The sequence below is a fragment of the Hemicordylus capensis genome, chromosome 8 (genome assembly GCF_027244095.1).
Source record: "Hemicordylus capensis ecotype Gifberg chromosome 8, rHemCap1.1.pri, whole genome shotgun sequence".
NCBI lineage: Eukaryota > Metazoa > Chordata > Lepidosauria > Squamata > Cordylidae > Hemicordylus > Hemicordylus capensis.
This window is the reverse complement of record NC_069664.1, coordinates 5,222,530-5,238,641: the sequence shown is the minus strand read 5'-3', so window position 1 is coordinate 5,238,641 and position 16,112 is coordinate 5,222,530. Positions and strand designations below refer to the sequence as shown.

Sequence of the window (16,112 nt, the reverse complement as noted above, 5' to 3'; positions counted from 1 at the left end):
TCTGCCCTCCAATTCATCATGTTACTACAGGTCACCCACACATACACATGACAGCTAGCATTCAGGAAGGTGGAGCTAGGAAGCATGGTTCTCAGGCAGACCCATAAGAGCATAAGACAAGCACTGCTGGATCAGGCCCAAGGAGGCCCATCTAGTCCAGCATCCTGCTTCACACAGTGGCCCACCAGATGTCTCTGGGAAGCCCACAGGCAAGAGCAAAGGGCATGCCCTCTCTCCTACTGCTACTCCCCTGCAACTGCTATTTAGAGGCATCATGCCTCTGAGGTGCAGAGATCCTGGCACCTATCCTTCCTACAGACCCATCATTGCTTGCTTCCAAGCAAAGATGTTGACAGCTTGATAGGCTGCCGTGTTTGTGGACCTAACCTGGTTTATATCCAGTGACACCACTTCATTCAGGGTTTTGTTGCAAATGCATTAGACCGACCAAAAGATGGCCATGAAGGTGAGTTCATTCAGCTCTTATCTGGGGGTCAATTATTCATTCATTCATTCATTCATTCATTCAATTTTTATACCACCCTTCCAAAATTGACTCAGGGCAGTTTACAAATAAAACAAAGACAATTACAATTAGTTCCTACTTCACCAGAAACTTCCACTTGACCATGTATGCAAAGGCTTGCATATCCAGAACCCAGGCTAACCACCATGGGACCACCCACCAAAGGGTGAGGGAATCCAGAGGTTTTGTTTTTTACTGAATTAACTGCTAGGTCTTTCAGCTTGTGGAGTCAGGTATGCTGCACAGTGGTTCCTGAAGAAAGGACTAACCTTCCCTGGGTGTCAAACTAGTAAGTGTTCTTCCAGCCTAGTAATCTTGTCCAGAAAGTGTGGCTTAGGAACATAGGAAGCTGCCATATACGGAGTCAGACCCATATACGGGAGGGAACTTGGAACCTAGATGCTCTTCCCAGAGTGGTTCCATCCCCTGAGGGGAATATCTTCCAGTGCTCACACTTCTAGTCTCCCTTTCATATGCAACCAGGGTGGACCCTGCTTAGCTAAGGGAACAAGTCATGCTTGTTACCACAAGACCACCTCTCCTTCATTTCTGATTACTGTGCAGCTCATCATAGGAAAGGTGACATGTACCAAGTCTGACCCTTGGTCCATCTTACTCAGTATTGTCTACCCAGACTGGAAGCGGCTTCTCCAAGGTTGCAGGCAGGAGTCTCTCTCAACCATATCTTAGTGATGTCAGGGGGGGAACTTTGCAAGCAGGCAGGTGCTCTTCCCAGAGCGGCCCAATCCCCCAAGGGGAATATCTTACAGTACTGACACATGTAAACTCCCATTCAAATGCAAACCAGGGTGGGCCCTGTTTAGCAAGGGAGACAAGTCATGCTTGCCACAAGAGCAGCTCTCCTCCTACTCCTACTCTTTCCTCTCCTATGTAAGCATCCTTTCTAATAAAGGTAAAGGTAAAGTGTGCCGTCAAGTCAGTTTCGACTCCTGGCACCCACAGAGCCCTGTGGTTGTCTTTGGTAGAATACAGGAGTGGTTTCCCATTGCCGTCTCTTGTGCAGTATGAGATGATGCCTTTTAGCATCTTCCTATATCTTTGCTGCCCAATATAGGTGTTTCCCATAGTCTGGGAAACATACCAGCAGGGATTCGAACTGGCAACCTCTAGCTTGATAAAGTCATTTCCCAGCTGCACCATTAAGACTACTGTAAATCATGGATTTGATAAAGTGTGCACCATAATAAACTTGATAGATAGTTCCCAGCTTTGGCGCTCCAGATGGTGCTTGACTACAACTCCCACCAGCCCCAGTGGCCTGTTGCATAATGGGAGTTGTAGTCCAACAGCATCTGGAGACCAAAGGCTGGCAACCTCTGGTCTAAGTTGCCAAGAGATTCTTCATTGGTTTTGCCACAATGGACTAGTATGGCTCTTAGCAGCCATTTCATGGAGAATTGCATAGAACTCTCTAGTGAACAGTGCCCCACACAAGTAAAGAGTGTTGTGGACCCTTCCATACCAGATCGGTGTTGTTCCATAGAAGATGTCTGCTAGGGATGTGCAGAATGTTCCAATCTCAGAACATTCCGACTCGAAACGGGTCATTTCGAGTGTTCCGAGCTCAGAACATTCCGACTCGAAACGGGTTGTTTCGAGTGTTCCGAGCTCAGAACGGAATGATCCCATTTTGAGTTGGAATGTTCCGAGCGCCATTTTGGACTCCACTGGACCATCTCATGTCTTCTAATGAGGCCAGCAGAGCTGTCTCTCCTCACCTTTTCCTCTACTCAGCTTTGAGAGAGGAATCACTTTCAGCGCTATCATCACATCCCTGACACATTCGCTTCACACTCTTGAGGTGTTTCATCATCTTGGTTCTAATAGTTATTTTCTATCAGAGATCACCATAATGATTCAGCACAGTATGTCAAACTCTTTTTGGGCAGTAAACTATTCTCGGTGCTCAAGCAGAAGCCATCCAGTACCCTGCTGGGCAATGTACCTGACAGATGTCACTAGAAGCCTCTTATTTTATCTATATCTTACCTTTCCTTCCGGGAGTTCAGAGCAGAATAAACAGCTCCTTCACTTTGTTCTTACAACAAAATGGTAAGGCAGGTTGGGCAAGGGGTAGCAGCAGGCTTAGGGCTTCATGGCTGAATAGAGGTCTGAACACAGAACTCCTCAGTCCTGTTCTGACACTCTAACCACTACACTACACTGCCCCTCCCAATCCTCTACCATGGAGGTGCTGGGGATTGTACCTGGGGAAGGGTAGAGGCTTCTCCAAGCCCTGCTTTTTGAAGATCTACTTTCTTTGCATCTGGGGAAATGTCATCAGTGAAACACATGTATTCTATGATCAAACGGTAGCGCGCACTGTTATTATAATGTCCTTTGTTTTTGACCTTGCATGCGCACACACAAACACCGCCCCCCCCCCCGAAATACACTGGGAAATATTGAAGACCACCACAATAAATTTGTGTATGCAGCTCTGTAATTTTATTGACTAGCTTGATTGCACAGACTTCATTTTATTTCACCATCCAAGGTTTCCGTAACTTTGAATGTAGCTTAGACATATTTTCCCCCCACCAGCAGCTCCCTGCTTTGCTTATTATAATTATAATTATAATTATTATTATTTTTTTAAAAACCTCAATTGATTTCATCCGCCAAATTGCATGATGCTCTGGGACTCTCAAGAATCCACCGGGCACATTTGGGTCACAGCTGGTGGGGCACTCTGCAAGCGTTCAGGTTACTTTGCATCAAAAGGAAAACACAAACCAAGAGACAATTCAACTTTAAACTTAAGAACATAAGGGAATTTAAATATGTGGTACAGCAATTTTAGCTCAGTCAGTTAAACTATCTGGGAAACCGATACGCAGTCTTCAATCAATCCTTCTTCTTCTCTTTAGTTGCTTCTTTCCCACCAGTCTCCTCCTCCTCCTCTTCTCCTTCCTTTTTCTCTCCCTCCTCTGCTTCTTCAGCGGCCTCTTCATCTCCTCCCTCTTCTCCCTCTCCCTCCCCTTCTGCCTCTTCCTCCTCGCCCTCTTTAGATTCTTCAGCTTCTTCCTTGGCACCTTGGTAAAACAAAACAAGAGGTTTGCAAACAGCAACAGCATGAAGTAGGCAGAGATGGAAGGACAGTAACATTAGCCTCCTTTGAAACTGTTTAACTGAGTGTGTGATCCTGCTGAGTTCTCCCCAATAGCCTTACACTGCAATCCACAAACCATTTGAGTTGGTGGACTTGCACTGAAGCCAGTTGAGCACAGCAGTTCCAAGAAAAGCAATGGAATTAGCTACTATCCATAAATCAGTAATGCCAGGGTACCTGGCTCTAAGTCAGAGGTGGGCAAACCTGGCCTTGCAGCTGTTGCTGAACTACAACTCCTATCATCCCCAGCGACTGGGGGTGATGGGAGTTGTAGTTCAGCCACAGAGGGCCACGTTTGCCACCCCTGCTCTAATTGATTTCCAGTGTCATTCTATGCCAGTTTACTCGGCAGTAAATCATGCCAAGTTCAATGAGACTCGCTTTCAGTCCACAGTGTACGAATGTAAGGCTGCAGCCTGCACTCTAATCCTAAAATCTTTATATATAGTAAATTGTATTGAGTTAATTTGATATACTTTCTAGTAATATGTTTTGGACCAGGCTGCTAGTCCCTGACGCTTTTTGTTTTTGTTTTTAAATACAATGTTTTATTAGATATGTGTGCAAGTGCTCAGTTCTGCCCTGGAAATCTCAGAACGGTAATCCCAGGATCAACAGAGATTATCTTTGCTCAGAAGATCCCTATGCTCTATCACAGGGCTGCGAAACTTGGGCCCTCCAGCCATTGTTGGACTACAACTCCCATCATGCCTGGTGATTGCCCATTGCAGCTGGGAATGATGGGAGTTGTAGTCCAACAACAGTGGAGGGGGGTTGAAGTTGTGCAGCTCTGACTGTGTCATGGAACAAAAACGTGTGGCACCAGCTGCACAATTCTTTGGCTCTCCACCTTGGTTGTTCTGTACACTTTTGCTCACAATTTCTATCCAAAGTTGCAATGCAAGTTGACTAACTGCAAATGGAATATTCAAGAAGTCCCACTGGATTCACTGGGATTTGCTTCTAAGTAAACATTTTTGTCTTATTCAAAAATGTAGACTGGATAAACGCGATTGTGTCTTGCTAAAAATCATACAGGAAAGACATGGCATTAAATGAGGTTTGGGTCAAAAGCCCAACCAGTTTTGCTATCGGAAATAGAAATTAAAAATCATTTTGAGCTCTAGATCTGGAAAATCTTTGCCCCTGCAAATAGTCCCATTTAAATGTTATGAAGCATACAATCATTTCATGTAAATGAGAAGAACCTGTAGCACTTGACTTGTAGTTGCTTAAATATCTGTGGTCCCATCTTGATTTGGCAAATAAAACCAAATGATTCCCATCAACTTCAAATGCAGAAGTGTTCCAGATTAATTTTAAAGCTCTGACACCTACATTTAATTTTCTGAAATGCATTCATGTTCCATAAATGCAACTAGAACAGGCGTTCTGAAGCTTGGGTCTGCAGATGTTCTTGGACTACAGCTCCCATCATCCCCAACCGCAATGGCCTTGGCCGCTGTGGCCAGGTATGATGGAAGCTGAAGTCCATCAACATCTGGGGATCTAAGCTTGGGAAGACTTGTTCTAGATTCAACATTAGTTTTGGAAATAAATTAACTCCCAAGATTTGATTTTGCTCCTTGGGAGAATAATCAGCCATACCTTCCTCCTCTCCTTCTCCTTCTTCTCCCTCTCCTTCTGCCTCTCCCTCTTCTTCTTCTCCAGCTTCCTCTTCTTCACCCTCTTCCTCTCCTTCCGAAGGGGGAGATTCTTTGGCCTCTTCTACTTTGGATGCCTCAATAGTTTCCTCAACTTCTATCTGTTCTTCTTGCACATGGCTGGAGTAGTAGGCGGGAAAGGAACGGGCAGACATCAAGTAGGAGCTGCTCTGTAAACCACTGTAGGCGGATCTTCCAAAGGTGCTGCCGCTCTGCGTATAACCACTGCCTATGCTTCCAACGCTGGTGAAACTAAGCCGGGTCTCTTCGCCTTCCAGTAGTTTTCTGGAAAGGAGAAGGAAGGAGGTGAAAGGCAACTACCAGGTGTCAAGCCAATTGTACACTGTTCCAGAACAACAGGATGAACATTTATTAGAAGGAATAAAGGAAGATTTATATTGGACACCTATATCACATCACTGGACTCAAAGATCTCAGAAAGAGAAAACAAGTCGTTCTAAGTAGAATTAACTAAGCCTACTCTCCACTTCTTTTGACATAGTCACTCTTATCTAGGACCATGTTCTCTGAATGGGTTTTGTATTCTCAGCTAACTGGGATAAAGAGGCACCTTTTTAAAGGGGTGATTCTCTTTATTTAGCAGGGGGAGAGCAACTGGCCCTATCCAGCCCAGCATCCCTCCAGTGGCAGTTGCTGGGGTCTATCTTATGTTTCTTTTTATATTGTGAGCCCTTTGAGGACAGGGAGCCATCTTGTTTATTTATGCATTATTTCTCTATGTAAACTGCTTTGGAAACTTTTGTTGAAAAGCAGTATATAAATATTTGTTGTAGTATTGGTAGTATCCAACAATCAGCACATGGGTTACGAAGGAGTGTTGCCTATATTTTGAGTGGCTGCCATCTTGAATCACGATAGTGGGTTGACAAAAAGAATATCCCCATCAGGGTCTCCTAGGACCCCCTTCCGTGTGCAATTAATTTAATATGTATCGGATTGCATATTCAACAGCTATTAGAGGAGGGCACACACAGATCTCATTTGTGGTGATCTCATTTGTTCATTTCCTTTTGAAAAGTGGGCTAAAATGCAGGAAAATAGACATGCACACCACAATTAAAGGCACAAACCAAAGAAATGATCTTTGGATGCAGGATCCTTGGATCATTCCTTGAATCCATGGGTTCTGCACCAATGGACCATTGATGTAGCATCCATGGAGATTGGTGCTGTATCCAATCCATTCTGTGCTTTCTCTCAGCCCAGTGCAAGATACTCAAGAAGAGAAATAGGACTCCACTTAGCCAATGGTGATCCATCCATAGCTGGCAATGAACCCCCAGCTAGAATGGATTGCACTCCAAACAAGTTGATCATCTTCCTTTCTTCTCAGGAGTCTAAAATGGATTTGAGTACACCACAGGTAACGGTGAGTTGGACAATTTGCAAAGAACAACATCAGTAAACACATCCTCGCACACTCAGATAAACCAGAACAAAATCTAGCTTTCACTAAGATCCCAATACAAATACCAATAGTCCCCCCCACCCCCAGCACTGGCTTTGACAGCTGTTTTAAATGCTGCACCGTAGTTCTCTTCCCAGTGTTTAGGGGTCTGGATGTTCAGCCATCCTACTTTGATAGTAAGGTAGAAAAAATTGGATAGAGATATACAGGCATTATGTAGATAAATAAATAATGCATATATAATCCATAGATGCATGTTTGTCTGGGATAAGGCAAGATATTTCACATTGGGCCTGCTGTAGGTTTAACAACTAATAGAATACAGAACACCTGGGCTGGAGTCATCGCATCTCCATAGTCCTTTCTGCCACTTGGGACCATTGCATAGAGGAGTCACTCTGCAGCCCAATGGACCATGTGCTGTGGTCCACTGTAGCTCAATGGTAGAGAATCTGCTTTGTATGCACAAAGTTTCAGGTTCAATCCCTGGCAGCACCTCCAGGTGGGACTGGGTGGGACTCCTGCCTGAAACAGTCTCAGATGAGACAGTACTACTGAGCTAAACAGACCAATGATCTGACTCAATATAAGGCAGCTTCCTGTGTAAGCTCTGAATGCTGTATTTATTTTACATTATCATTCTTATACTTACTGTTCTTCCAAGGAGCTCAAAACTAGGGAAGTGCAAATCAATTTGAATTTGATTTGATTCGATTCGTGCACATCCGTACCCAAAACAGCTTTGATATTCATCTCAGACTCACTCCCCCCACTTCCAGCACACAGAGCCAGATCTGGTAAGCAGGATCTATATGCAACTTGAGACCACTACCTGCTCCCCTGTGTTGTAGGGGAAGAAGCTCCCTTTCTTCCCTTAACAGTTGGTGCTACCAACTTGGATAGCACAGCTTGTTTGTTGACCAGGTGTATATGTGGTAGATTTGGGGCCACCTAAATGATGGACGACAAGAGCATCTGGATGTGGATATGTAAGAAAGCCTAATGTAAGAATGTTTGTAGTTTTGTCAACATATCATGTGTTATGTATGTACAATTTGTGTACACTGTACCTGTTTAAAGATCTCTATACAGTTGTTCACATATCATGTTGAATGCAGGTACTGTATAGCAAGACACTTCAATCCTATCTGTATCCTGCATGTAACATTAATGATTGGAGGTAATATAGCCAGTATACTTTGGACAGGTTTCTTTTTAAAAGGGGGTTTTCACCGCTCTCATGTTGTTTGCGCACAAGAAACTGCCTTTGAAGATAGAAATAATATCAAGTGGTCATTGCTTTAGTGGTGGTTTTTTTGCATGGGGTGTGTGGCTATGGGCCGGGCTCCAAGTGGGTGTGGCTAGGTGGGGTAGCATGGTGAGCACCTGTACTTCTGAATTTGTGGCTACAGCACTGTGTGGTGCGGAATTAGGGGCGAGATTGCGCATGATCGGCACTGTTGAACCTGAGAGCATTGGCTGTACATGTAGCCCCTTACATACTGGCATGAACTGTTTGTGCAACCTCCAGATCATAGCAGAGGTAGCACCCTTGGGGGTGCACAGTTCCAGGATCTGAACACAGACGTTTATGTCATATGTGATCACCCTCGGCAGCTGGTGGGAGGTGGAGAACGCCTTCAAGATTCAATGCATTTAACCACTGGCCTGTGGGGTCCCGCAGGGTTCGGTCTTGTCCCCCATGCTGTTTAACATCTACATGAAACCATTGGGAGAGGTCATCCAGGGACTTGGACTGAGTTGTCAGCAATATGCAGATGACACTCAGCTCTATCTCTCCTTGTCATCTGATCCTAGGAAGGCAGTGGGTGTCCTGAATCGGGGGCTGGAGGCCGTGAGGGGTTGGATGTGGGCTAATAAATTGAAATTGAATCTGGACAAGATGAAGGTAATGCTGGTCAGTAGGAGAGCCAATTGGGATGAGGAGATTTTACCAGTTCTGGATGGCATAGCAGTCCCCTTGAAGGAGCAAGTACGCAGCTTGGGGGTATTACTGGATTACTTGGGGGTATTACTCTATTACTGGATTACTGGGGGGTATTATTACTTGGGGGTATTACTCTGCTTTTGGAAGCTCAGGTGGAGGTGGTGGCCAGGGGTGCTTTTGCATGGCTTCAGCTAGTGTGCCGAAGCCACAGTTCCCCATGCCTTAGTCACGTCTGGATTACTGTAACACACTCTACGTGGGGCTGCCCTTAAAGAATATCCAGAAACTGCAACTAATGCAAAATGTGGCAGCTAGGGTTTTATCTGGAGCTGTCCAGTGGTTGCATTTGAATGGGAGACTACATGTGTGAGCACTCTAAGGTATTAGGGGATGGAGCCCCTTGGGAAGAGCATCTGGGGTCCCAAGGTCCCTCCCTGGCAGCATATCCAAGATAGAGCTGAGAGAGACTCCTGCCTGCAACCTCAGAGAAGCTGCTGCCAGTCTGTGTAGACAATACTGAACTAGATGGACCAATGCTCCAACTCAGTTTATGGCAGCTTCCTAGGTTCCGAAGGAACTCTCAACAAGATTGATAAGCAGCTTAGACATCAACACCGACACACACACACCCTCCCAAAAGAGAAAGACTAAAATAAGTTTTCAAAAGGGGGGCTCAAATGAGATTTGTGGCTGCAGAACATTTGTCTGTGATACCTGTATGCTGCAATTTCAATGTCCAATGCCATCTTCACGTTGAGAAGATCCTGGTACTCTTTCAGATACCTAGCCATTTCACTTTTCGTGGTTCTCAGTTCATTTTCTAATTTATTAACCGTGTCCTGTTGAGATTAAGGAAAGGGTTAGAAGCATGCACGTTCATTCTTGCAAAGCGCTGAAACGATGCTTCCACTGTATTGGATCGAAAGCTAATTTCTGCCTTGGTAAGTGACGTTACTTTCATTCAGTAATTTCAACCTACTGCCCTGCATTGTATAAGGGTCCACCTTTGAATCACATTTCAAAGATATTTCAGATTTCTTTGATGCCCACATAGTCCATTGCCACTTCTTTGAGTACCCACAATTTATGAGAACTGTATTTTTCAAGCCAGTATATGCATTCCAAATGCAAATCCCAAATACACAGGCATAAATCACTATTAACCCACTGCTATCCCAATTCTATGATAGTTTACTCAGATGTATATTCCAGTCTTGTGGCAGTGAGCATAGATTCTCCCCTTTGCTAAGCAGGGTCCACCCTAGTTTGCATTTGGATGGGTGACTACATGTGAGCCCTGACAGCTGTAAGGTATTCCCCTTAGGGAATATTGGGAACATCGCTCAGTGAAAGAGCATCTTCTTGCATGGAGAGGGTCCCAGGTTCAATCCCTGGCAGCATCTCCAAGTAAGGTTGAGAAAGACATCTGCCTGAAACCTCAGAGAGCTGCTGCCAGTCAGTGTAGACAACACTGAGCTAGATGGTCCATAGCAGCTTCCACTGTGTCCAGTAGGCTTACTTCCAGGTAGAAATGCACAGAAGTGCAACTCAAATTTGCTAAAGGCGACCAATGCTTGCATACAGGACTGAAATACTAGGTCCACAATTAAACTAAACTAAATTACATTTTAAACTAAATGTAAACTAAAATTACATTTCAAAGTGAATGTGTGCATACCCAATCTTTTCTGACACAACTTGTTTCTACATAAAGGGCAAAATAGATCCTGTGTATAACTGAAAGCACGTGCATTTGCTCACTTTACTTTTTCTACAGTGTACACAATGTGCTTAAGATTAGGATACCAGATGCACTCAAGTCCACAAATACAACTAGTCTTATGCCCAACTGCGTTCTTTTAACTGGATTGGGGATCAGGCTCCTGATAATTGATTCTGGTTGCAATCCACTAAATCTACATTGTAGGATTAATCCTTTACACATGATGCCCCACAAAAATCATTTGTTCTCCCTTTTGAAATTTCTCAGCATGGTTTTGCTAATGAAAGCCATGCAGACTACATCAATGTAATTAACACACTTATGTTCATGGAGAACAGCCCTTCAGTATCAGAACAAATGAGCATATGTCACAGAACCAAAGGAGGACTATTTGTTTTAATACACTCAGGGTGAACAGACAGAACAGTCATAAGAGCAAATACCATGAATTACTATAATATTCATGTAATTGAATTCTGTTTCAAATCTACACTGTTAAATGAATGGCAAGTCACTGGCTGTGATCTAGAAACCAATTAAACTGGATTTTCACCAGTTTTAGTTCCATTGCTTCTAAAAAGGAAAGAGAATGCAATAAGATTTATTACTGAGGAAACAGATTTAGGATTACATTGTGCATCTGATTTCATTCCAAGAACCAAAATTTAACTGGTTTATGGATTGGGTTCCCCATTAAATTGGAACTGCATGAATCATAATTAATTGGTGCTTTTTGAACACTTTGTATTATAACTGAAGCTGATCTACAAAGATATTCTATTTTTCTCTTTCTGCTAGGAAAAGAAAGAGGTGGGAGCACGTTATGTAATTACCAGTAAGAAAAGCATTTGTGGCTGTTTCAATAGAAATCTTTTCTCAAAGCAACTTTTTAATTATTTTTGTCATTCCTTTACATTTTGAGAACTCGTTTTAAAAATACTGTAACTAGCTATATGATGCAACTACATTCTTATCCACTTGTGTGGCAATTATTGCAAAATAACATGAAGTAAGAACAAAACAAGAATTAGAACAGATTATTGTTGACGTCTTCTAACACCAAATCTCTGTTTGGGTCAGTTCCACAGGGATAAGTGTATTTACTTGAAATCAAGACTGTACAAGAAATTACACACAATTTTCAACCAACCTCAAGACCTCCCAAGCAGTCTTGTCTACAAATGAATTAAACCAGAGAACTTAGAATTCAGATTCGAGGTCTTGCTTTTGGATCCTGTTTTATCTCAAGGGGCTGCATTACATTAATTCTGAATCCCTTCTGGTCCTCTGATTGTATAAAGATCAGCCCAATTTAATTATTGAAGTCTCCCAAGAATTAAATTGATGTAAATTCAGATTTCTGAGGTGCATATGGCTTGTGGATTCCATCGGTCTATTTTCAGGAGCAGCTGTTATGTGATGACAGTACTAGCAGTCTTGAGTTGCAGGAGACGGCCACTCATTTCAGCACTGGTTGTCTTGGACAGCTCCCAGGTTAAACTGGGTGGGGCAGCAGTGGGGTGGGCGGTGGGGAGGCGTCCAGTGGCTGCTGCTTGGTGCATTGCACCATTACCTGCTTAGAAGCTGATGATACTGCAGCATGTTACATCCTAGGGGGCAGAGCTTTTGTTTGCCCAGGATGAGGCATGAAGCCTGTACTCTCCAAACCTGTTAAGAAGGAACGCCTGGGATTGAAATCCTTTTATCTCTGTGAGATTACTTGATTTGTAATCCCCGGTCTTCTCTAACTGTATCCATGTTGGCTACAGCACAGGAAACATTCTTGGTTGGCATCTTTAAAATTACAGCCTGGTGGGGCACATTTTGAGCAAAATCTCAGAATACTGAATGCAGCATGATCTGCCAGAGGGTGACATTTCTCATTCCTTAGATGTTACGTGTAGTGCCCTGATCAAGGGTGTACATTTGGCTCTGGCTGTGCGGAAAGTGTTGGGCCAACCACATTGCTTGCCACTATCCAGTTCATTTCCTGAGTTTGTGCCCAGATGCTTCCCTAAAGTGCCCAACTCACAAGCAAAGCAAACATATTTAAAGAGATACCATCCTATATAAGCCAACTGACCCTACATGCACTTGCCAGGAAGTGAAACATCAATGGGATATATTATTCCCACATAAGTGTGTTTAGGCATGGGATGTAAATGGGCTTAAAACAATGCTGAAGTTCTGGTAAACCAAAGGTGATCTAGCATTTAGATTTAAAAAACGAAACAAAACACCGCTTATCTCAATGAATCTTTGAAACAAACTTCCTTGAATAAAAAATGATTATTAAAATCACATTTTAAAAAAACACCCAATTATCACACCCCATTTAAAGCATGTTGAAACTATTACTTCAGCCACACATCAGGAGCAAAAAAGGCATGTCAGCTCCTGACACAGGGGATAGGGTGTTACTCTGGGGCACAACCCATTGCCTTCAGCAGGATTTACTTTCAACAAGCACAGACAAGGCAAGACTCAATTTTTTCTTCCTTTATAAGAAGTATTACAGGAGAGCTACAAGGAGTTGCAGCCCCAACTCCACCCTGAAAGGGAAATTGCCAGAACTCAAGGTTGCTTAGGAACCAGACCTTTTGTCCTGGAAAAATCCAAGTAATATTGATTAATCGTTAACAAGCCGTTAACGATTAATCGTTAACGCTGTACATGCTCAAGTACTCCCCTGCACCACCTGATTTCCTGGGGCTGACGGCTGAGCCCAGGCAGGCACCTACAGTATATGGTTTTGCCTAGGAGCTGTCCAGCACAGCCAGTGCTGAAATGGACGGCTGTCTTCGGCAACTCAAAACTGCTGGTGGCAGCCCTGAAATAACTGTCTGCTCCCTTTAGCACCTAAAACTCTGCAGGTTCTGGGAGCCGCCCCCTGCCTTGGATTAAACGCTAGCACTCCGCCTTAACTAGTCTGCGGATTGAGATGCTTCTTCGGAAAGAAGTGCCACGGACTGCAGCGAAATGACGTTATAACTGAAGCCTGCACTGCAGGCAAGACAGAGCAGCTGAGCTCCTCACGCAGCAGCCAGCGATGATGGGAATAAACTGGTGTTTTGCCTACAGCAAACATCTACGGCGTGAATGACAGGCACGCATCTTTAAACACCCATTGACAACGCGTCCGGAAGCCTGGCGCTCCCTCACTCACCTCGTGCAGGAAACGGAGGGCTAAAAGGACGTACCCTGGAGAATCAGGATCGAGACCCCACCCCAACACACACTTCCTCCGCTTTCTGCCCCTAAGCTTAAAAGCAGCTGAGGGTAGGAAATGTCTTCCCTCTACACTTTTTTTTCTGCTCAAAACCATTCCCCCCTCCCATCACTACCACTGACTCCATTGAGGCAGGGGTTCTCAAACGAGGGTCCCCAGGTGCTGTTAGACTACAACTCCCATCACCTGCAGCCACAATGGCTTATGGCCGCGGACCAAGGGAATTGTAGTCCAGCACAACCTGGGGACCCCCATGGTTTGGGGACTTCTGCGCAGTGTAGGTGCCCATATTGCTGAGTCAAAGGTAGAAGATGCCAAGGGGGCTGGGGGCAAAGGGGAAATGATGCCGCGCCGGCAGCAAGACTGCAAAGGGACCCCAAAAGGCCCTACCTGGAGGGCGACGATGTCGGCGTTCTGCTTTTCCTCCAGCTCCTGCATCTGCTTCTCCAGCGCCTCGTTCATGCCGCGGGTGGCCTCGATCTCCAGCGTCTTGGCCTTGAGCAGGCGTCGGCTCTCCGAGACCTCGTCCTTGGCGGCGCGGACGGCGTCGGTGTTCTTGGCGGCGCTCTCGGTGAGGACGGTGAAGCGGCTGCGGAACCACTCCTCGGCGTTCTGCATGTTGCGCGCCGCCAGCTTCTCGTACTGCGCGCGGATGTCCCGCAGCGCCGAGGACAGGTCGGGCTTGGCCGAGACGTCCATCTCGACGGAGAGGTGCGCGTACTGGATCTGGGCCTGGAGCTCGGCCAGCTCTTCCTCGTGCACCTTCTTCAGGAAGGCCAGCTCGTCCAGCAGGCTGTCGATGCGCTTCTCCAACTCGGCGCGGGCCAGCGCGGCCTCGTCGGCGCCTTTGCGCACCTCCAGCAGGCGGGCCTCGGCATCCTCGCGGCTGAGGATCTCCTCCTCGTAGCGCGCCTGCAGGGCGCGCAGGGTCTCCTCCAGGCTCTCCCGCTCGCCCTGCAGCGCCTGCTTCTCGTGGGTGGCCTCCTCGGTGGCCAGGCGCAGCTCGCGGATCTCCTGCTCGTAGAGGGCGCGGAACCTCGACGGCTCCGAGTGCTTCTGCCGCAGCACCAGCAGCTCGGCCTCCAAGACCTTGTTCTGCTGCTCCAGCTCGTGGACGCGCTCGATGAAGCAGGCGAAGCGGTCGTTCAGGTCCTGCAGCTGCGCCTTCTCCTGGCTCCGGATGGTCTTCAGGTCGTTGCTGATGGCCGCCACCTGGCTGAGGTCCAGGCTGTCCACCGCGGGCAGCAGCGAGGAGGAGGAGGAGGACGTGTAGCTCCGGCGCATCGACACCGAGGAGACGGGCGCCGACAGGCTGGAGTAGGTGGAGCGCGCCACCCCATAGCCGCCTCCGCCGCCGCCGCTGCTGCTGCGGGCGCTGGACAGGTGCACCCGGGAGCTCTCCGCGTAGCGCCGCTTGTACGACGGGAAATAGGTCTCGTAGCCGAAGGTGCTCATCCTGGCGGTGATGGTGGCGGCGGCAGCCGAGGCGCTGCTAGAGGAGGAGGAGGAGGAGGCGGAGGAGAAGCCGCCGTCTAAACCGAGGGGAGAGGCTCCTCTGCGGCTGGGCGCTCAAGCCCGCCCCTATTTATACGGCGAGGGAAGCTCTGACGCAGCGAGACGGCTCCGAGGGGGACCGTGCCAGGCGGAGGGAAAAGGCGATGCTCTCTGCGCAGAGCCGGAGAGGCGGGCGGAGCGGCTGGCTGCCTGCTCGGCTGCCCTTCCTCGCCCTGCGCTCAGTCCGGCTGGATCTTGAACCCCTCCCCTTTAGGGAGGAGAGCTGGTCTTGTGGGAGCAAGCATGGAAACCTAGGAAGTCAGACCATGGGTCTATCTGTCTCAGTATTGCCTTCACAGACTGGCAGCGGCTTCTCCAAGGCTGCAGGCAGGCATCTCTCTCTCTCCGCCCTGTCTTGGAGATGCTGCCAGGGAGGGAACTTGGATCCTTCTGCTCTTCCCAGAGCGGCTCCATCCCCTGAGGGGAATATCTTCCAGGGCTCACACTTCTAGTCTCCCATTCATATGCAGCCAGGGCGGACCCTGCTTGCTACCACAAGACCAGCTCTCCTCCCTAAAGCTAGTGCTCCAGGTGAGGCTCCTTCGCTAAGAAGGAATGGAATGGAATGGCCCCTTTGCTAAGCAGGGTCCACCCCGGTTTGCATTTGAATGGGAAACTGTGTGTGTGTGAGCACTGGAAGATATGGGAAGGTCCAGGTTCCCGCATTGGCATCTCCAGATTGGGCTGAGAGAGACCCCTGCCCTGTCTGCAAACCTAGAGAAACAGCTGCCAGTCTGTGTAGACAATACTGAGCTAGATAGACCAATGGTCTGACTCAGTATAAGGCAGCTTCCTATGTTCCTCCCCTAACTGGTGGGAAAGATTTTTATTTATTTTTTTGGCAAGGCACTGCTGGTCTTCGTTTGGCCGGGCCATGCCCATTTGGAACACCCTCCCAACTTGGGA

General features: G+C 46.7%; 1 protein-coding gene across 1 annotated transcript; it reads right to left on the bottom strand.

Moving 5' to 3' along the window:
• Positions 1-2,972: 2,972 nt before the first annotated feature.
• NEFL (neurofilament light chain) lies at positions 2,973-15,224 on the bottom strand. Its single transcript, XM_053269774.1, has 4 exons — positions 14,043-15,224; positions 9,415-9,539; positions 5,268-5,608; positions 2,973-3,582 (listed from the first exon to the last, which is right to left on the bottom strand). The coding sequence occupies exons 1-4, from the start codon at positions 15,105-15,107 to the stop codon at positions 3,395-3,397; spliced, it is 1,719 nt and encodes a 572-aa protein (XP_053125749.1). The 5' UTR covers positions 15,108-15,224; the 3' UTR covers positions 2,973-3,394.
• Between the last annotated feature and the right edge of the window lie 888 nt (positions 15,225-16,112).